This window comes from Globicephala melas, chromosome 11 (genome assembly GCF_963455315.2).
Source record: "Globicephala melas chromosome 11, mGloMel1.2, whole genome shotgun sequence".
In the NCBI taxonomy this organism is placed as follows: domain Eukaryota; kingdom Metazoa; phylum Chordata; class Mammalia; order Artiodactyla; family Delphinidae; genus Globicephala; species Globicephala melas.
Window position 1 is genome coordinate 16,444,614 of NC_083324.2, and position 22,398 is coordinate 16,467,011.

Here is a 22,398-nt window from a genome sequence, read left to right on the forward strand (position 1 = left end):
TTGCGGCCAGCGGGGGCTACTCTTCGTTGCGGTGCGCGGGCTTCTCATTGCGGTGGCTTCTCTAGTTGAAGAGCACGGGCTCTAGGCGCATGGGCTTAGTTGTTCCATGGCACATGGGGTCTTCCCAGACCAGGACTTGAACCCATGTCCCCTGCATTAGCAAGCAGATTCTTCTTTTTTTTTAACATCTTTATTGGAGTATAATTGCTTTACAATGGTGTGTTAGTTTCTGCTGTAAAACAAAGTGAATCAGCTCTACATATACATGCATCGCCATATCTCCTCCCTCTTGCGTCTCCCTCCCACCCTCCCTATCCCACCCCTCTAGGGGAGATCAACCTGAAAGTGTGAAGTGTTTGAGCAGCCCATAGAAAACCTAGCCCAATAAATAAAATTAACAGACAGGTGTCAAGGTAGAGTATTTTATACACCAGGAATGGTCCATGTGAATATTCATAGGAAAAGCAGTCAAAGTAAGGAGTGTATTTCTCTCCTGGCTCTGCATACCTCCTTTTGATATCTTGGGAGATAATGTCTCCAGGGTGTGACCAGAACTTGGGATATCTTAGAGCAGCACAGCATAGGTGGTGACCAGAAAGGCAATCAAGGTGAGCCACTTGTGGCCTGTAGGTGGGGTGGAGGAAGAGGAAAGAAAGTAAAAAAATATGGAGAGCTAGATTTTATCTTTGTTTTTTAATTCGGATTTCCCCAGTTGTATATGTACTTATTTGTGTGTGTGTGTGTGTGTGTGTGTGTGTGTATTTAGTTCTCTATAATGGTATCATGTATAGTTTGTGTATCCACACTGTGGTCGAGATCCCTCACAGTGCCCTTTTATAACCACACCCATATCCCTGCCCCAACTTCCCTAAACACTGACAACCACTAATGCATCCTCTGTTTCTGAAATTCTGTAATTTTAAACATATTATATAAATGGAGTCGTACAGCATGTAGCCTTTCAGGATTGCTTTTTTCACTTAGCATTATTCTCTGAAGATTCATCCAAGTGTGGGGTGTGTCAATAGTCCATTGCTTTTTATTGCTGAGTAGTATTCCAGGAAATGTGTGCACTACTGTTTGTTTAACCGTTCATCCATTGAAGGACATCTGGGTTGTCCCCAGTTCAGGGCTATTATGAATAAAGCTGTACAAACTTTTCTGTACAGGTTTTCTTGTGAAAATATGTTTTTGCTTCCCTGGGATAAATGCCCAAGAGTGCGATGGCTGGATCATATGGCAATTGTGTGTTTAGTTTTTGAAGAAACTATCAAACTGCTTCCAGAGTGGCTGTGAAATGCTGTACAGTCATACAGCCACCAACAATGTATGAGCGATTCTGTTTCTCCACATCCTTTATGGGGTTTAGTGTTGTCGCTGTAGGTCTGATAGGGGTTGCTAACCATTCTGATAGGTGTGCGGTGATACCTCATTGCAGTTTTAATTTCTATTTCCCTGATGGCTAATGATGTTGAACATTTTTCATGTCCTTATTTGCCATCTCTGTATCTTCTTCAGTGAAATGCCTGTTCATTGTTTTGCCCATTTTCTAAATGGATAGTTTCGTTTTTTACTATTGAGTTTTAAGAGGACTTATTCTGGATACTATTCCTTTACTGGATAAGCGATTTGAAAATATTTTCTCCTGTTGCCTGTCTTTTCATCCTTTTCCCATGCACTTTCACAAGGCAAAAGTTTTAAATTTTGTAAGGTCCAGTTTATTACTGTCAAGCCTAAAACCTTTTTGCTTAACCCTAGATCCCAAAGATGTGCTCCTATATTTTTCTCTAAAAGGTCTATATTTCTATATTTTTATGTCTTACATTTACATTCAAATCCATTTTGAATTTTCATATATGAGTGAGGTTGAGGGCAAGGTTCATTCTTTTCCCTATGGCTGTCCAGTTGCTCCTGCACCGTTTATTGAAAGGCTGCCCTTCTTCCATTGAATTGCTTTTGCACATATGTCAAAAATCAGCTCAGCATATTTGTGTGCATCTGTTTCTGGATTCTCTGTTTTATTACATTGTTCTATGTGTCTGTCCCTCTGCCGTTCCCACACTGTCTCGCTCATTGTAGCTACATAATAAGTCTTAGTACTAGGTAGAGTGGTTCTTTCCACTTTATTCTTCTTAGTCAAGATTGTCTTAGTTATTCTAGGGCCTGTGCTTTTTCTATGTAAGTTTTAGCACAAGCCTGCCTACATCTACAAAAAATATAAAAGTAAAACAACCAAAAACCTTGCTGGAATTTTGACAGGAATTACATTAAATCTATCTATCAATTTGGGGACAGTTGAAACTATGCTGAATCTTCCAATCCATGAACACAGTAGGTGTCTTCACTTTATTTAGACTGATTCTTTTTTATCAGTATCTTGGAACTTGCAGCATATAGATCCTTTGTATGTTTTATTATCTGTATACCTAAGTACTGTATTTTCTTTGAAATGATTGTAAGCAATTTTGTGTCTTTAATTTTGGTTTCTGCAGGTTTATTGTTACTCTCTAGAAATTGTATCCTGTGACCTATTTATAACTCACTTTGTAGTGGGAATTTTTTGGTTTGCTTTTTGTTTTTGTAGGTGCCTTCCTATTTTCTATTTAGACAATCGTATCATCTGCAAATAGGAGTCATTTTATTTCTTCCTTTAGAAACTGTATGCGTCTTATTTTTTATTCTTTTCTTATTGCAGCGGTCAGAACTTCTAGTATGATGTTGGCTGCAAGTGGCTAGAATGAACATCCTTGTCGTATTCCTGAAGTTGGCAGAAAACATTGTCTTTCACCATCAAATATGATGCTAGTTGTAGTTCTTTGTAGATGCTCTTTATGAAGTTGGTTTCTTCTTAAAATCTGGCTAATTAGAGGCTCACAAAATGTGAATAATGTCACATTTTGCAAGAATTAGGAGACAGGAAGAAAAATCTGAGAGGTTTCTACCAAATAATTTCTGGAATGACTTCTTATTTACTTTGACTCCTAAACAGGGCTTGTTCTGATACAGTTCTTGTCAAGATTGGACCATATGCAGCCTTGACTTGGGTTTAGGTTGCATATATAATCTGCCAGGATATTTCAGTAATCTGAGACTTTTTGGATATTTTTACTACTTTGATCTCTATAGTCCCTAGGGTTAAAAAAAAAAAAAAAAGCCGGGAAAACACTTCAGGCCACTACAGTTATTTTTGTTTGCTCTTCCTAATGCATGTTCTCCATGAACTGGCCACATCAGGTATCCAAAAATAATGTTCTTTGCCCTTATATACTGTAGAGATAGTATCACTGCAAATGTCCAGAGCAATGGACAAACCTGTGACAGTGTTAGTGTTTAGGCAAAAGAGGTTTTCACCTATGGAGGAGAAGAGACATTGTTAGTTTCCGTAGAACCTTTTTTTTATCCTTTTTGGTGTATTCTAGGTAAAATCAGTGATGAATATGTTTTATGATATGAAGTTATATAACAGAAGAAAACAAGGAATTGGACAGAAAATCAGTAATTATGATGCATACTTGGTTGTCAAAATATAATGATTTGAAATTATTTTTCCATGTATGGGCTACATTCTGATATGATGTACTCCTCCACTTAGTCTTTGGGAAACGTTTGGATAGTACAATTTTGCAGTTCCAGCTCAGTTACACTTCAAAAGCCTTAATGTTTTGATAATGCTGCATTTGGTTATAGATTTAAGATGATATAATGCTACGTTATATCACTTTTGTAGGGTAACTTCTGAATAAAATAAGTCCATAAACACTATTTTTTCTCCTTTTATAGTCACACATATGTGAGTTTTGCTGAATTGCTTTATTCCATGCTTAAAAGCTAGCAATTTAATACTGTTTTTCAGTAACAATAAAATGAAACACATAGGCCTTCTAATTTCCCATTGATGTATTGATTTATGGTGCTCAGAAAATTCATACATGTCTACAGTTGGTAGTTTTATCAAGTTGAAGAAGATTATTTTGGTTTTTGCATTTTTCAAAGTTGAAATTTTTCAAGTTGTGTTTTAAAATACATACACTGCCTTACTTTTCATAGTCACCACATAGGCAATTTATATCAACCCTTAAAAGCTATGAAATGAGTATATTCTTTCACAAATTGACAGTGTAATTGTTCTCATACAGAAAGTGACACCACAGCATATATTAACTATGGAATGCACAGTACTTTTTTTTTACGGTACGCGGGCCTCTCACTGTTGTGGCCTCTCCTGTTGCGGAGCACAGGCTCCGGACGCGCAGGCTCAGCGGCCATGGTTCACGGGCCCAGCCGCTCCGCGGCATGTGGGATCTTCCCGGACCGGGGCATGAACCCGCGTCCCCTGCATCGGCAGGCGGACTCTCAACCACTGCGCCACCAGGGAAGACCAGTACTTTTTTTTTTAAATCATAGTTTAGAGAAACAAATGTTTCTTCCTTTTTTCCCCGTAGGCTTAAGCTTTGTTCAAAATGAAGCCCATAGAATTTTCTCCATGCTATAATTTAAGCTGGAGAATATGAATTGGAATTTGCTGTCCTGGATTATTATTGAAAGAAATTAAATGATTTTTAAAAATAACCACTGGTGATCAAAATAATATTTGCCTTAATTGCTTTATTAAATACTTGAAAAAAATTATTTGACCAATAATAAAAACAGTTTGTATTTTTTTACAGCTACAGATAAAAAGGAATATGTGGGTTTAATTTACAGGATTAGTGGGTACGTATTTTTGTTTCTATTGCTGCATTTCTAGAAGCCTTAATAAAGAAATCAAAATCCTACTTTTCCTTCTCAAAGCAAATGTTAAATGTTTTCCTCCTGAGGTTCCTGAGATGGGATTTTTTATTATCCTAAAAAAGAGGAATGTCTCTATGTGAACATTTTAAATTTATGGTCCTTTCTGAAATTCTGTTTTGTTTTGTTTTCAAATCAGATCTGGAAAATTTTAAAACCAAAATGAGAAGTACAGTGTCAGTGCGTGAAGGACAGGGAGTTGTCCTGCTCTGTGGCCTCCCGCCACACTCTGGAGGTAACAAGTGCTCTGTTTTTGCTTTTATGTTTATTAAACAAGTTTTGGGGCGAGACCCACAGCATATGTACTGTTATTGCTTCCATAAATTACCCTGAGAAACTTGATAATCCAAGCATTGGATTCTGTCAGTTGAGTTGCAGTATAAGAAACTCTACAAAAAACAGTCTATCCAGAGGAGATTATAAACATAATTTACTCATTTCAGCAAGGAAGGTTCTAAAGGCAAGCAAGATCAAGTTAATTTCAATTACCTAATGGTGCTGAACAATGCTTCATCCTTACACTATTATCATTCATTATTTAGTTGTAGACCGTGACGTACATTGGTGTCTTTGTGGTTTCTCTCTCTCTCTGTCTCTCTCTCCAGCCTTATGCATACACGCTTACACATGCTTATTGATATATGCTGTTGCACCTCTTGATATATGTGTAATATATATATTGAAAATGAAATATGTATGTGTATTCACATCATTTTATTGGGGTGTTGGAATTGCAAATTTTATGCTATATTGCTATAAATTGAAATATTGCTGGAAATTCACAAGGTTAACAAAATAGTTACCAAGAATGAAAATGAACTTCTGCACATATGAAAATAATTTAATAAGTACCGCTCCCCGGTAAGAGCCTGAAGTGCTGGTTGGATTTTCCTCTCACGCTCACTATTACAAACTTGGTCACTTGCAGGAACAAAGAAGGCATTATTAATGTATGAATCATTGTTGTCAGAGAAGCAGACACATTCTGTTATGAGAGGATGAGAATTCCTGAGAGATAAATAGGTTAGAGAGAAGCTTTCTGACCAGAGATGAAACTGAGAAGTCTTCTTCCCATTATAATAAAGCTTATTCAGATGTCAGTATGCTGGACTTTCTTTGTTCTGTGACATCCAAACCAAAGTCCTTTTTGCCCAGTGGCTCGGCAGTTTTAATCACAAAATCCTCAGCCCAATGAAACAGACATTTCCCGTCTTCAGTATTTGATCATTTGAAATGTCTGAGCCAGCTGCAGACTGCAGATTTGGGCCTTGATTAGCTGCCGTGCCTGCCCTCGCGTTGGTGAGTATGGGTTTAAATTGGGCTCCCCAGTCTACTTCGGGAGTGTCTATTTTGCTGAAATCATGAAGTTTCCGAGGACCTGTGACTTTGAAGGGAAGCATGGACTCTCTTGATGAGCAGTAAAAGTAACTGAGCTCAAACTGGCTTGAAGAAAATAGGGAGTTTATACGGCTCATATAACTGGGTTGAGCATGTGCTTCCTACTAGAGCTGTGTGGTTGACACAGCGATGTACCACCCAGAATGACTCGCCGCCTCACCGTGGGCAGCGGGGTCAGCCAGTGGCCTCCAGCTCTCAGCTTCTTCCTGATCACCTTGGCTGCAGGAGCCACTTGCCCAGGGTCTCGCCCTTCCAGGAACTGCCTGCATCTGGTGACCGCACAAGGAGAGGATATAAGGGGTCAGCCCCTTCTGCCCAACACTGGACAGTTCTAGTGGGGAGGGCTCAATCCAGAGCTTCCTTCCAGCATGACCAAGGCTTTTTGGGCCACGACAGTCTGACTTCTTTCTTATCTCAAATCCTGCTTCTGCCTCCTTGCTTTCACAGGTTTTGAGCTTTGGTCAAAATCTTTATCCCAGGCTCTAATATTTGCTCCCTGAGAACCCGATCTATTGGACCCAATGGTTTAACGAATTTCATAAGCGGCTGGTCTTTCTTGCTGTTTCGTGGCTCTGCTTCCCTCCATGTTGATTCCATTGTCATGTAGACTCCCTGTGGTAGCACAGGTGGCTCCTGGCACCTCCAGGCCTTCTGGTCCTTAGTGCTAAGGATCCTAACGGACCAGACAACCTGTTGCTCAGTGGCTCCTGATTTTCATTGGATCAGCCTTGCTCATGAGATTTTCCCCTCCAGCAGAGAACCAGAGTCAGCTCCATCTACTGGCAAGCACTGAGATGAGAAAGGTGTACTTTCCAAAAGAAAAGAAGAGTTTTTTTTGTTGTTTTGTTTTTTGTTTTTTTTTTTTTGCGGTACGCGGGCCTCTCACTGTCGTGGCCTCTCCGGTTGCGGAGCACAGGCTCCGGACGCGCAGGCTCAGCGGCCATGGCTCACGGGCCCAGCCACTCCGCGGCATGTGGGATCTTCCCGGACCGGGGAATGAACCCACATCCCCTGCATCGGCAGGCGGACTCTCAACCACTGCGCCACCAGGGAAGCCCAAGAAGGGTTTTATTATGAGAAAAAAAAGGGAGTGATGTTTTAGGTAGACATTAATAATGGTTAGAAGTACACCTAGTAAGCAAGTATCAAAATAACTAAAGTTTATTCTTTAAAAGCAACATAAAATAGTAGCTGGGCGGTCTTGTGTATGATGTGTGTTGGAACTGTTGACCCAAATTAAAAGTCTAAGTGATCTTCTTTAAACATTTTTATGATTAGATGTACTTGCTGATAACAAAGGAGGGGATCTTTTAGTTGACTGGGCATGCACACAGTGAGGAAGTCTTAATAAGCTGTTGGATAAAACATGTTCCAAAAGGTGAATCTTTTCCATTGTCATGAAATTGGAGAACTGCTGGCCAGTCACAACTCTCCTAAGTAATGACAACCTCTAAGTTATGATTCCTCTCTGCCTTGGCGACTTCATATAGTGGTCTTTTCATTTTTAAAGCTCACAGTCCGGGGTGACTGTGAAAGTCAGTAGAATTGTTGGCAAAGAAGGAAAGAGATCTTTCCAGATGCGGTGCATTAGCTCTTAAGACCCCGTGGCATGCATGGGGGAGCGAACCACTGAACAATAGCATATCTTCCTGCATGCTAGATTGTGCAGGAGAATGATAGGGACCAGAGCGTCAGGTTTAGATGCTGAGAACAGGATTGCCATTGATCCAAGTCTACCTAATGTTGAGTCTGCCAAGTCACAATTTACATCCCCTGCCCTGACTTCTTGGTATGGGAGCTTCTTGAAGACAGAGCCTATGTCCAGGTTTGCTCTGCACCCAAGTGCCTGACACAAGGCTGGTTTATGACAAGCAGTCAGTAAATAACGGTTGAACAAATGAACACATTCATGAAATGAATAAAGGAATCCTCTTTAGATTGGGCCAGTTACAGATGCTTTCTGAGAATGCACTGCAAACTCTGTTTCTAGAGGTGAAAGCGTTTAACAAGTAATACGAGCTGGGTGCCAAGCAGACAGGTGCAGACACTGACAGATGACGGGGAACTCTGCCCACAGCAGCTGGTATCCGCTCCGCTTCATCCCCTTGTGGACTGAGGGACTTTTCATTCAGTGGAGGATGTGAGGCAGTACAGAGCAGCTGAAGCCGTGACTCCAGGATTTATCAGTACATGTGATATGGGGCACACATGGCCCCGCTGTGATCCATTGTGTCCTCTTTCCACAAAGTCCCGTGGTCTCTGCAGGACACGACCTTCCCTTCTCTGTCTTAACTGCTGTATTGCTTTTACTCACTTCTACTTGGTCCCTTCTCAGTGGTCGGAAATTTTTAATTTTGTTGTTGTTTTCTGATTACTGAAGACATCATCGTATTTTATTATATCATATGCTCTAACAGAATCACAGCCTGACAGAGTAGACACAGGGGTGAAATAATAATAATAACAAATAATAATAGTAGTCTCTATTTATTGAGTGCTGCTTAGTTGCTAAGCAGGGTGCTGGCTGTTGGTGGAAATAAATCATCTGCTAGGAGATTCTTTTGATGAAACGTATGGAGAGGAACTGGATAAGTGACAAGGGAGATATGCAAAAAAAGAACCCAAATAGGAGTCCCAAAGTATGGAAACTGAATATATTATTCAAACTCCCTTAAATCATTTGTCTATGCAGATAATTTATAAGCAAGTAGCTGCAACCTGGGGTTGCTTTGCTTAAGAGCAGTTGCCATTTATATGACGCCAGAGAAGGAAAAATTGTTTCCTGATGGGTGACAGAAATGTTTCCTGGGAGTCCCCGTAACTCCTAAGCAATGCAGGTTACTGTCCTCTGAGAGGGGTCTCATCTCCCACTCATTCTGTGACACTTTCTGCCACTTCCTATTCATTGTCTTCTCTGCAGAATAATCCAACATCTCTCTAAGGTGAAAGGAATTAGTATCCTCTTGAAAATTCGTTGGAAAATCAGGAAGTGACATGCCAAAAATAAGGTACCAGCCATGGATTATCCGTGGGTTAGTTATCAATCTAATTACCAATAGTGTGAAAAGCTGGGAATTAGTGTCGTTACCAGTCAGTTGCTGATATCACTACAAGATCGTTGAAATTCAAATGCACAAAAATATTATCCTAATATAAATAAGGATACAAGACTAGTTCATGGGCTTTTCATGATAAATACTAATTAGACAGGAATTCATAGGTTAATCAAGTTATTGCCTCCATACATGTTAATAAAGACTTGGTTTTTGTCCAAGGATGCCTGATGAGATTTATTCTGAGTTAAAAATAGACCTGAGTATTTCCCAGTGTTTCATAAGCAAACAGCTTTGGTCTCTGATCCAGCTTCCAACGTCTGTGCTCTGTGCATATTCTTCTTACAATGACAGCCCTGGACACTGCCATCCTTTGGGATGTGAAAAGGAAGAGGGTGAGATGCTAAACAGCAGGTAGTGGAGGATGAAGCAACTTCATGCTAAAAATTTCTTTGTAAATCCTGGTGTGACAGAGGTGACAGCTGTTAGCAACATAACCAGATGGCATGGGATTTACACCCTCTGTGCCAACATCTTTTTGTTTCTTTCCCTAGGACCAAAAAACAAAAGTCACCTCAGGTAGTTTAGATGGGGCAACTTGAAGAAAAATTTCCAAGTAGGAATGTTCTGGAAACACTTGTGCAGTTGCTAGACCTTGCTTCAGGGCGATGAGACATTACCTAGTGTTTTGGGATGTGATTTTGACCCAAAACAGTAGTTTCCCCAAATACCTTAATGTGTAACCTTAGCACCACCTTGGCTTAGGCATTCATCTTTCCTTGAACTACACTCTACTATTCATGTTTGTAGTCTAGTCAAATTTAAAACAACAGCTTTTTACAAAACTTTGAAGTAGGGAATACATAATACGTTCATGGGCAGAATGTGCTTTCTGGCTCCCATGGCATTTGCATCACTGGTCACTATATAAAACGTTGCTTTGAGAACCCAAGGGTTTCCCCTTCCCTGAAGCAATGTATCTGAAAGTTGCATCGTAGCAGGTCTTTCTGCCATCACAAATTATGAAATCTAGAGAAAGCTGATGGTTGGTGGGTTATTGAGGAATAAGCATCTCTCTGCACTATAGAATATTGCTCCTAATTTATTGCTTCTAAGCCTGGGAGTCAGATATGTTAACATGTCACAAGAAAGAGAGAATCCATCTGTAGACTGAACGAATAATGTATCACAATTGTAAAAGTGTTTTTTGAATATATGCCAATGCTGATGTGACTGTTGACATTTATGGGTGCCCAGAATATTAATAAATTCGCAGTAGTATTCAGACAAGTATGTTGTGAATCGGTTGACACATAAACCTCAGGTGCTACTATGTGGATAACAGTAAAATTGATCTCTGAAGGGAGTATCTGTTGTCTCATATAGTCTTAATTGCTGAACATCCATTTTGTGGTTGGAAATGGAGATGAAAAATCCTGAGTTTCTCCGAAGTGCTTGAATGTGGAAACTATGAACTAAAAATATTCATTGAGTCTGCCTTCCTCCCTTCCTTCCTTCTTCCATCTGTCCATCTATCCATCCATCTATTTTATCCATATTTTGATTTACTCATGCATCCATCAAATATCTGTTGACGTGTGGAAGATGTTTATGTCTTATAATGCTATTTTACTGTAATATATATGGCCCTTTACTTGAATAATCTTAGTATTGAATACAGAAGAAACTGAAAGCACTGCTGATAAACTTGATAGGAATGTATTCAAGTCAGTATTTTTGAACCCTACCCAAACCACTTTCCGAGTTAAATGTACTTTTCTCAGCGTGCAAGGCAATAGAAAGATAAATAGGAATCCCCCTGTCCCCAGGGGCATATATGTGAGTGGCTTGAAATGTCTGATTTATATATATAGATAAAAATATACTATAATCCTAATATGTTTACTAGGTAGAAAAATATAAAATTAAAATATGTAAGTAAATTTTTAAAGGGGGCTTACTATATTTTCTTCATGTACCCCAGGGTACATTTGTACATTTTTTACCCCGTTTTAGAAAACCTGTTTCTAGACAGCGCTTGGGTTTCCTTCCTCCAGCCGTCAGGGTTGGATTATGTGGTGGAGGTTTTAGATTCGCTTGCGTTTTGTTTAACGACACAAGCAGTGACTGCCTCTCCTCCTGGGTATTGCCTCCATTGCCTCCATGGGCTTGGAACCACGCCTAGCATGTTCCAGCAGGCCACTGCTGATTGGCCCAGAGGAGGACACCTGACACAAGCTGGGTCAATCAGCTGCTCTCTCCTGCCAGTTTGAAAATTGACCTGACAGGCTCTAAGTTTTGAATTTGGAAGTTTGAGGCAGATCCTTTCTATCATGCCAAGAAAGCTGACGCACATGGTGTAGAGATGCAGCCCTGCAGAGGCTAAAAACAGAGACCAGGAACAGCGTAAAGACTAGGGACTGCCTGGCTGCGGGCCCTCCAACCTTTCTCCCTTGGAAGCTGCTTTCTTGCCCTTGGGCGCTATGCAGCAGCCCCAGTATATGGATATATATTCTGTTCCCTTTGTTATTTTCAGCTGAGTCTAGTGGGTGTCTGTTTTTTACAACCGAAGTCTCATCACTAATGTAGAGGGCATTATTGTTAGGGCTACACCCGTCCCTGGGCTGTCCCAGCATCCTTTTATGATTGAGGTCAGAACTGAACATACCACAGATGGCCCTGGAAGGAGGCAGGGTCACAGAAGACAATTTAAAGAAACTGTGCATTCATTATTATTTACGTGTTCAGTCTACGAGTGAGTTTCCCCCAGATTTCAGGGTTGCCAGTGACTACTCCACATACATTTCATCAGAGCAGCATGGGTTCAAGCCCGCTCCCCCCGCCCATTTCATTCTCAGATCCCATAAATAGTCTGCTATAGTACAGTGAGCAAATCATTTTCTCCCACTCGAAAGACCGCCGAGTTTTCCTTGCTGTGATTCCATCCACCCACAAACAGAAGTCAGAAGGAGTGTTAAGCTCATCAAAAAAAAAAAATCACGTGTGTGAGCTGCAAGTTTAAATCCACTGTTAGAATGATAGTGCTTCTACAAGAACTTACTTTAAGATAGGAGAACTCTGATGTTTTCTGCTTTACGTAAACATTGCATTGTTAATTTAGTACAAATCAAGGATGGTAAAGGCTTTGATTCCTGACATCTTAAGCAGAAATTAAGGGTGATTGTTAGTCAGTGCTTTTTGTCAGAAAAAAACAAATAACATAGTAGCGCTAGGTGAAACCTAAGACTTAATCTGTACGCTAGCAAGAGGGAGAGTTAAATGTTCGTTGCTTTGCTGTAGAAATGCATTTATATGTACTGGTGTTTTAATTAAGCTTACGTGAGCTACTGTTAACAAAGAAACCTGAAAATATATTAGCTTAAACTGAACTGTATTTCTTGCTCAGATAAAATCCACATCAAGTGCTTTTGATCATAGATCTCTGGCCTCATCCATTTATGCCTCTCCGTTTCAGCATCTAACATCTGTGGTCTCTGCCTCTGTCTTGGTCCAGCTGGCAGGGAAAAAAGGGGAGAGGTGACCCATGGATGGTTCTTGTGGACATGTGCCTGGAGGGGTTGGCACGTGTCACTTATGTGCACATTCTGCTGACTGGTTCCCAATCACATGGTCACACTGAGAGCAAAGGAGGTCCATTGTGTGTCGTGGGGGAAGTGGGAATGGGTTGGTAGTATAACTGGCTTCTCTCTGCCACCTTTAGATAGACCTGTGCTTTTGAAAATAAGCACAAGCAGGTTAGGACCAGAGACGTATAAGATACAGTGTGTCTTAAGAGGCTGTGTTTCATGATTTCTAGTGGCTGTATAAGAAGCTCATTTGGAGGACTTGTTAAAAATGTGTATTCCACGATCCCACTCTCAGAGATTCTGATTCCTTAGTGTGGAGTCTTTTCTGGGAATCTGCATTCTTTGTGAATGACCCAGGGGATTTTTGACTCAGCGGGACATTGAGCCACACTTTGAGACCCACTATCATCATGTCGTACAAATTTAAATGCCTTAAAGAAATGTTTTAAGGAGTAGAGAAATGTCATTTATGATGGAGCAAGTGTAAGCATTGAAGTATTTCAGGAGTTGCATTTTATTAAGTAGGACATTTTGGACTTTAAAAGGGAAGTGGAATTCTTGGCTTATATAGGACATTGATGTTCATTTATTTATAAGCTAGGCAATTCCTATCCCAGCTGAATTTTTCCTTCATTAACATTAGCTGCCTTAGAGAGCATGGTTGACGGTGTGCCTAGGCGTGTAGCTGAATATTTCACGGCATTCATCCACTTTCCCCTGTGTGGAGTAGCTGGTAGGTGCCGGGCAGTCACCTGTGCTTGTTGATAATCACAGAAACTGGGCATTGGTTAAGTGTGCGTAGCTTTTAATCCTCCAGGCACTGCTTGGCATCTTACCCCTGAGTAGTTTGGATTTGTTTATTGTTGTTATTGTGTCTGTGTGTTTCTGTGAGAGTGTTCATCTCAAGGGGGTATGCCCATCTGGAGTAAAAATCAGACTGATATTGTAGGGGAGGATTTTCAAAATCAGTTACTTTCCTTCTTCCCTTTTAGACCTGGCTCTTATTTAAAACCTATTTTTCCCTATTAACTTTAGGAAGTTTGACTTCGAAAGGATACCAGTATTGAAAACTAAAATTTTAAAATGAAACATGTGCAATGTTTTCAGTAAGATTACAAGGGTCAGTCAATGCATCCAAAGAAACATCACAGTGACCACCTTTCTGTATTCTCAGAGGTCTGCAGGGGCCAGCCAAGTGCTTCAGATTAATGAGCAGGGCCAGGTGTTGAGACTTGGGCAATTTTTTGTTCTTTTCTCAGTAACATATTGAAATCACTTAACAGCATCATTTACTTCATATGCAATTTTCACAACACAGAAAATACAGTTCTTTTCTGAGTTTATTAAGCGTTTTGTCACACATATCTTCCATTTGCTGGTTAAGTTATTACTATGGCTTTTTTCCTAATGTCCTCTTAAGTTAAATTCACTAGACACAGACACGTTTGGCATATTAAACACATAGAGATGTTACTTTCACTGTTTATATAAAATTTGCTGCTTATCAGTCAGCTTTTACTAGGTTCTGTTGCAGTAACAAATGACTCCAAAGTCTCAGTAACAAATGACTCCAAAGTCTCAAGGGCTTATAATAATGAAGAGTTATTTCCAGTTTTGTAGGCTCTATGCTATGGGTTGGCTGCAGCTATATTCCATGGGACCTGTTTATTTTGGGAAAAAGTAGCCCTTGTCTGGGTTATGCCATTCTCATGGCAGGAAGAAAAGAAACTTGTCAGACTCATTCAGTCTGTTCACAGGTGGTATATATACATCATTTCTGCTCCCATTCTATTTTTTTAATTAATTAGTTTATCATTTATTTTTGGCTGTGTTGGACCTTCATTGCTGTGCGCAGGCTTTCTCTAGTTGCAGCTAATGGGGGCTACTCTTCGCTGTGGTGTGCGGGCTTCTCATTGCGGTGGCTTCTCTTGTTGCAGAACATAGGCTCTAGGGCACACGGGCTTCAGTAGTTGAGGCTCGCGGGCTCTAGAGCACAGGCCCAGTAGTTGTGGTGCACAGGCTTAGTTGCTCCGTGGCATGTGGGATCTTCCCGGGCCAGGGATCAAACCCGTGTCCCCTGCATTGGCAGGAGGATTCTTAACCACTCCGCCACGAGGGAAGGCCCTCCTATTCTATTTTGCGAAACACATATTATGGCCAATACTGATCAAATGGGCCAGAAACCATTATGTCACAGAGAGGAGCAACAAAAAATTTTAATAATAATGTAATCGACCATAAGTTCTCTCTTATTTTCTTCTTTAGCTATTTGGCCTTTGTAGTCTTTCTTTCAGTTTCCCCAGATGTGATGAGATCTAGATCCAATAACTAGTTTAAGTTATCCTAACTCTTCCAACAAGAAGATGTAAGAACAACAATATATCATGATGAAAAATGACACCCAAAATGTTCAAACCACCCAAAGCGTTCAGATGCTGCTCAGTTCTAGCTGATTAGTGCCATGGAAAAAGCAAGAACAGGTAGAAACTCTATGTTGGCAAAATTTTCCAAAACGCTAACAATATGGGTCAGGCAGTACTTGGTTTGAGGGTGCCTTTAGCCTGTGGGCCACAGTTAGAAGTCTCTTCCTCAAGGGCATTCAATTAATGCTAATCTTTAAAAATGCCTCATTCACTCAGTAGCCTAAGTGTATACGTGTCTAAGAGTTAAGAGTATTTTTTATAGCCTTTAAAAATTCACTTTGGTTAGATTCAAGAGTACAGAAAATAATTCCAAACAAGGCTAATTAAAACAGCTAATTATGGGCTCTTGGAGGCCTGCAGTATTTGGAAGTAGCATCTCAGTCCTTCTGGAAACAGTTTTCCAGATTCATTTTACATTCTCCCCATCTAGTCTAGTTTACAGCATTACTTTTCTTAGCAAATGTTTTATGCCCCCAAAGTGGGGATAAACCAATCAACTAAACAGAGCAAAGCCACGGGGGTCTAATGTGTGAGGTTTTATTATATGTAAGTACAAACTCTGTAATTTTTGAGACCACATTTGATTTTATCTAGAAAGAGATGAACTTGGAAGGTCAGTGATGTCAGCTAAAGCCCAGTTCCCATGAAGAAGCATTGTATTCCCAAGAGTAAACACAATAATTAAGCAGAATTGTAACTAATTCTTCCATTGTAGCTATGAGTAAATCATTTGTTGTTCCTAAGGTAAATTTTTATGTAAATCTAGAAGTTTAAGAATTTGGGGGGAATTCCCTGGTGGACCAGTTGTTAGGACTTGGCGCTTTCATCGCCGAGGGCCCAAGTTTGATCCCTGGTCGGGGAACTAAGATCCTGCAAGCCGTGTGATGCAACCAAAAAAAAATTTTTTTTTCTTTTTTTTCTCATTTTTCTAAAATAATCTTAATGTTTTCAGTGACATTAATATATTTGGAAATATTATGCATTTTGCAACCCACTCCTATCATTTCTTTTAATTTCCTCTTTGATTTTTTTTTTTTTTTTTTTTTTTTTTTTTGCGGTACGCGGGCCTCTGACTGTTGTGGTCTCTCCTGTTGCGGAGCACAGGCTCCGGACGCGCAGGCTCAGCGGCCATGGCTCACGGGCCCAGTCGCTCCACGGCATGCGGGATTCTCCCGGACCAGGGCACAAACCCGCATCCACTGCATCGGCAGGTGGACTCTCAACCACTGCACCACCAGGGAAGCCCCCCCCTTTGATTTTTATACAACATGACACATACATACTCTCTGCACTGAGTAGTATTGATCACCCTCCACAGATAAGGAACCTTCCTGTGCACTGTGTCCCTGACAGGATCATCTGATTCATGGGTTGATATATTAAATACAATAGGTAAAGTTACATTCTGTGTTCCTACCATAGACTCCTTATTTTCTCTTGTGGTTTTATACGTTTGCTCACAGACCATTCGTGTGACACTGAGCAACATTTTTTCACTATGTATTCTTATGCAACAGGCATCATGCAAAAGAGTGAGGCAGTTTTTTTTAAAAAAAAAAAACACTTTTGCAGAAATGCTGGGGAAAGCAAAAGAAAGCATCTTTCTTTTATTTGTCAGAGCTTTTATTTTATTTTTTTAACATTTACTTATTTATTATTTATTTAGGCTGCGAGGGGGTCTCAGTTGCGGCATGCGGGATCTAGTTTCCTGATCAGGGATCAAACCCAGGCCCCCTGCATTGGAAGTGTGGAGTCCTACCCACTGGACCATCAGGGAAGTCCCTGTCAGAGCTTTTAATAGTACAGTACTAATTTTACATATCCTAGAGGAGGAGTCTAGCGGACAGCTTCTCCCAAACTTACTTGACGAGAGAACCCTTTGTTTATATAGCATCTTGCGGGACCAGATATTCTGAGAAGTCCACTTCAGGAAATGCTTACATAGCTTGAAGTTCATGCATACCAGTAATTTTCAGACTATTCTCTGCTAAATGCTCTAAGGGTTTGTGAAAGGGTACAGCTTAGTGTACAGACCTCAAATTTCCCCAACCCCCTCTTCAAATAGAGCAATTCTTTTTTTTACCAATTTTAAATGTTGTAGTTCCACATAAATATTCTTTAAAGATAGAATTCTGTACTGATAAGTTATAAAGAGAAAGGGAGGGAGGGAGGGAGGGAGGGAAGGAAGGGAAGGGGTAGAGGACAAGTGTATCTTATTTTATCAGTGAGCAGTTGGAGTCAGTTCCCATTATTTGTTCTGATTCATCTTCACTGTAACTCTTGATATATTAGGGGGTGGATTCTTCATTATATCATTATGAAAACTGGGGGAGAAAATTAAGGGATGTTTTTGACTAAGTATACTTCTGGCATTTTATAAATTCAATTAATTATGTGTGGATCACATTACACCTGTTATAGTAATAACAACAGACTCGTGTTTTCTGGTGAGGAAACGAGTCCATCAATCATCTGTAATCACTGATCTTCAGATAAGGGGACCTGTGCTGGCTGGCTTACAGAAACCATAGTGTGTTTTCAACACTACTGCCAAAACATACTGTATTCCGCAAAGTTCTGAAGAAGGCCTATTCTGTTTTCCACTTGTGATGTGAAATGACATCTGAAGTGGTGACATATGTAGACTTAAAGCAAAATCTTTTTCAATCATTATAACCTTTAAGCACCACTAACCTCCCTCAGGATTCTTTGACCTTTTCTCTCTGTATTAGGCTTTTTGACAGCTCAGAGAGAGAAGTGGTGTACCTGACATCTGGTATAAACATGAAATGTTAATTCTTGACTCATACTTAATATTGCCAGCTGCTTTCAGATGCTCATGTCATATATTTTGTTTTTCCCATGGCTATAACACAGAATCTGTATGAGTTTTTTTAATCCAGTGCTGTAAGGAGTAAAAGTTATTTCTTAGTTCTGAGTCTTGGATTCCACACCGTAGATTAGGGGGGAGGCAGAGATTCAAGAGTCCTTAGCCAGGCAATGAGAGAATTTTGTCTGCTCCAGTACCAGAGTAGAGAATAAGAAAGCTTAAAGGACTATTAGAACAAGATATAGATGTAAAATGAGGGTGAAATTAAGGCTTTGTTAATCTATTTTTGAAGTAGAACAGAGACAAAATTCCATATCTCCAACAGGCATTGGAAGGTATTAAAGTGACCATGACTTATTTCTGATTCTTAATGAAGTATATTGGGGGTATGTATTCCAAGCTACAAAGCATTGTTAAGAATCCTCACCTAAATTGGAAGAAATGCTGTTCGCTAAAACCAAGTCATGATCAGAGCATAATAATACAATGAAGGAAATCTCCAGGAAGTAAAAGGAATAGGTGAAATACAAAACTCACTGGATTTCCAGATATCTCCAAGTTGGGAGAACTAGAAAACAATGCAAGAATTGGCTTCCGAGTCAAAGGAAACAAACCTTCGGAACAGCCTGGGAATTTCAGTTGGAAGTATTGTGTAGAGAAAATTTAGAACTGAAAATGAGAGAGTGTTCTGCTGAAAGAATAGCACCTATGTATATCTCTTGTTACATTTGTGAACCTCCAGGTCTTATGCACATGAATAGAGACAGATTCCTTGAATCCATTTTTTGTTTTTTTTTGGGCTGCATTGGGTCTTTGTTGCGGCACGCAGGCTTCTCGTTGTGGTGGCTTCTCTTGTTGCGGAGCACGGGCTCTAGGCGCGCAGGCTTCAGTAGTTGTGGCTCGCTGGCTTCAGTAGTTGTGGTTCAATGGGCTCTAGAGCACAGGCTCAGTAGTTGTGGCACACGGGCTTAGGTGCTCCACGGCATGTGGGATCTTCCTGGACCAGGGATCAAACCCCTGTCCCCTGCATTGGCAGGCGGATTCTTAACCACTGTGCCACCAGGGAAGCCCCCTTGAATCCATTTTAATAAGAATTGAGACAACTAGCAGTTGGGATATTAGGACTATGATAAGACATCCTTATAGGGGACATAACTTACAACACTTACATATATGCAAAGTTCTTGAACAGTTTGTGTCATGAAAAACTGATTCATCTAAGCCGTGTGTAGTGTGTTGGCAAAAGGACTTGAGAACCTTTACACCTGAAATTGAAAAAAATATAATCAAGTTCATAAATGTATAGACAATCATACTCTATCTTAGTGCTAGTAGAATACTAGTGTTACTTAGGGAAACAACCTTCAAATGGTCTCCGGAACAACGGGAGGCTTCACTAGAAGACAAAAGGACAGATGAATTCTATGAAAATTCTTCTGGAACCAGAGGATGCAAGAGCCTTCTTCGCAGGGAAATTGCCCTGAAGAAGGGAAAGGAATTCTTTAACAAAGCTGCATACAAAATTCCCCATGGAAAATGAAGGACATTTTCTAGAGAATTCCAAGTTAGTTTACAAAAGTTCAGCATGATCTCTGTCAGGATTGGGGGGTCGGGTGTGAAGGCATATATTTGAGAATGTCTCCAGCAGTCTGGCCCAGTTTGGAAATGCATCAAGAGACATTCAAATTGTAAGTTAGTTTCAGGCTTCAGTCATGTCCCCTCCAAGAAAAGGGACAACTTCCAAGTGCAGTTGAAAGAATGAAAACATGCACTGCCTCTTGATCATGCCCTATTCTTGTCTGTCTGATTTCTGTGATACCCTTTAAAAACCAGCCAGTTACTGTACTAGGGAGATAATCCAGGGATGAGACTTGCTCAATGCAAACCTTTTATTAAAGGCCTACCACGCTTTGTTCTGAGGAATTTTGTTTTCCTTTTTTTAAACTCTAGTTAGATCAGATTTTCAAAAGCACATCAGAAATATTCCTAGTCTTAAATCCAGGGATTTATATAACACAAAGTTGCAAGACCAGTGGGAAATTAATTTCCTTTGAAGCGCGTGAGTTTGAAGTCTGCAGCCTGCCACCATGGCACAGAATTTATTCAAGCACTGTTGATGACCTCTTAAGATCCTTCCTACCCCGAGTTATAAACTGACTGAAGGAAGCCAGTGATTGCCTGGGCCATTCTGGCTAAGCTGGAAAGTATCAGGTCAAAGAAAGGTCAACTAGAGACTCATCGCGTTGCTCACAAACACCAACCCCCACTGGAGATGGTATCCTGTATATACATGGTGTCTATGATATGTACCCTACCCACATAGGAGGGAAAATATGGTTCCTTATACTTTATCAAGCTGAGACATCTTTGAATGGATGCAACGTGGTGTTACATTTTACCATCAAGTATTTGTTTACCAGTATTCCAAACTTGGTATGGGTCTTCTGTGAAGAACATTTGGCCTGGCTATATTTTACTCACACCTTCGTTATTTTCTCAGTTACGATTCTCCTACTGCCCACAGAGGTTATTTGTTATTCTTCAGTTCATTGTTTCTCTGAAGTTCGATATTGCTCTGTCTTGGGCATTACATACAGAAATACAACAAATTTCAGTTGATGACTAAAACTGAAAGACTTCCGTCTTCAGTTGTAAGGGAGAATGCAGGACCCCTTCCACTCTACCACATTGTTCTGTAAACCTGAGGTCTGAGAACAGGATGCTGAACACAAGAACTTTCATTTTTCTTATATCCCTTTGTACAGTTTTCAAGATACAGTGTAACAAACGAAGTGGAGTTGTCATTTTAGCCTGGAAAAGAATTAATAAGTACGTGTTCACTGCTGAAATTCTCCTATATATCTTTTCTTTATTGCTTTCTTCCTCTGGCAGAAACAAATAAATACTAGCAATGAGAAATAACGTATCTGTTGCATTTTAGCTATTTCCTTTGTGTGTGCGTGTGCACATGTAACTTCTTTTTCTTTTGGAAAAATTATAGATTCGCTAAGTAAGAGAATTGTCTGGATGAAGGAGAATGGCACACATGGAGAAGGAGGGTTTTATTGGCACATACTCTCCACTGAATATAGTTAAAGTAAGGAACATAAAAAAGTAAGATTCCAAAATGAACCCAAGCTTTTTCAAAAAAAAAAGTTTGTGCTGTTTTTAATTTTTATCAGGTGATAAAATAAATGATACTTATTATACACAGCATATAGAAAACTTAGCAGGTTTAAATCACAAAGGTAAAATCATCCATATTACCACAGTGCCAAAGTAGCCATCATTTTGGTCTGTTTACTCTCTTATTTTTTTCTTGAACATATTTTTTTCCATAACTGAGAGCAACTGTGGTGACATATCTGTATTTTTTTCTATTAATGTTATACCTCAAGCATTTCCCTGTTAGTGTGAACACCTTAAAAACAATCTTTTTTAACTAAAAACAATTTTAATATAAAAATAATGCCTTTAAATCATTCCTTATATTTTAAGATGATTATCATTTTGTTTGTCATATATGGCACATTTTTTTTCTGTTTTTTTCCATAATTTTTCACATTTTCTTATTTTAGTTAGTGGATTTCATTTTTGTTTCCTTATTTTGCCTTATTAAAGTATTAAAATTTTATATAGTAAAATCTCTGATTTACATATGTTTTTCTGCCTTGGGTGTCATTTTTGATAACGTCTCCACATTATAAATATTTTCAAATATATATATATATATTTAGGACCTTTATGATATTTTTTATTTTAATATTAATCCATCTAGAATTTGATGTCATGTGTGAGGTAAGGATTTGGCATCATATTTGTAACATGGGTAGCTAGCGATCCCCACACACTTCAATGGATAATCCAGTCTTTCCCCTACTTCTTTGAAATGCCACCACAATCATATAAAAATACATATAGATTGATACATACCTACACACACACACACACACGCGCGCGCACACATGCACACACGCATGGATCAATTTTTGCACTCTTTATTCTCTGTTATTGTTCTGTTCCTGCAGCATCACTACGATATTTTAAATGCTACGCCTATTTTAATTCCATAATGTTTTAATAATTTATAGGACAAGTCCTCCTGTTGTACAGCTTATGTTGCCAAAAGAGAAAAGAAATATTGTCTTTCAAATACATTCATTCTTCTAAATGCACATCAGAATCATTACATTTAAAAGATTTTTTAATTTACATATTTTTTAAAACATTGTGACCAGTATGAGAAGACTACCTAGTTTTTTATATTTATTTGCAAATTTTCTGGCCACTGTATTAGTGTCAGTGAACTCTTGGATGAC

General features: G+C 39.6%; 1 protein-coding gene across 2 annotated transcripts in view; it reads left to right on the forward strand.

The window, feature by feature from the left end:
* CNTN3 (contactin 3) overlaps nt 1-22,398 on the forward strand; it is a 362,773-nt gene that overhangs the window by 208,773 nt on the left and 131,602 nt on the right. For both annotated transcript variants that reach the window (XM_060308062.1, XM_030867739.2), the window contains exon 5: nt 4,928-5,023. In XM_060308062.1, the coding sequence (XP_060164045.1) occupies nt 4,928-5,023 (96 nt within the window). The remainder of the gene's footprint in view (nt 1-4,927; nt 5,024-22,398) is intronic.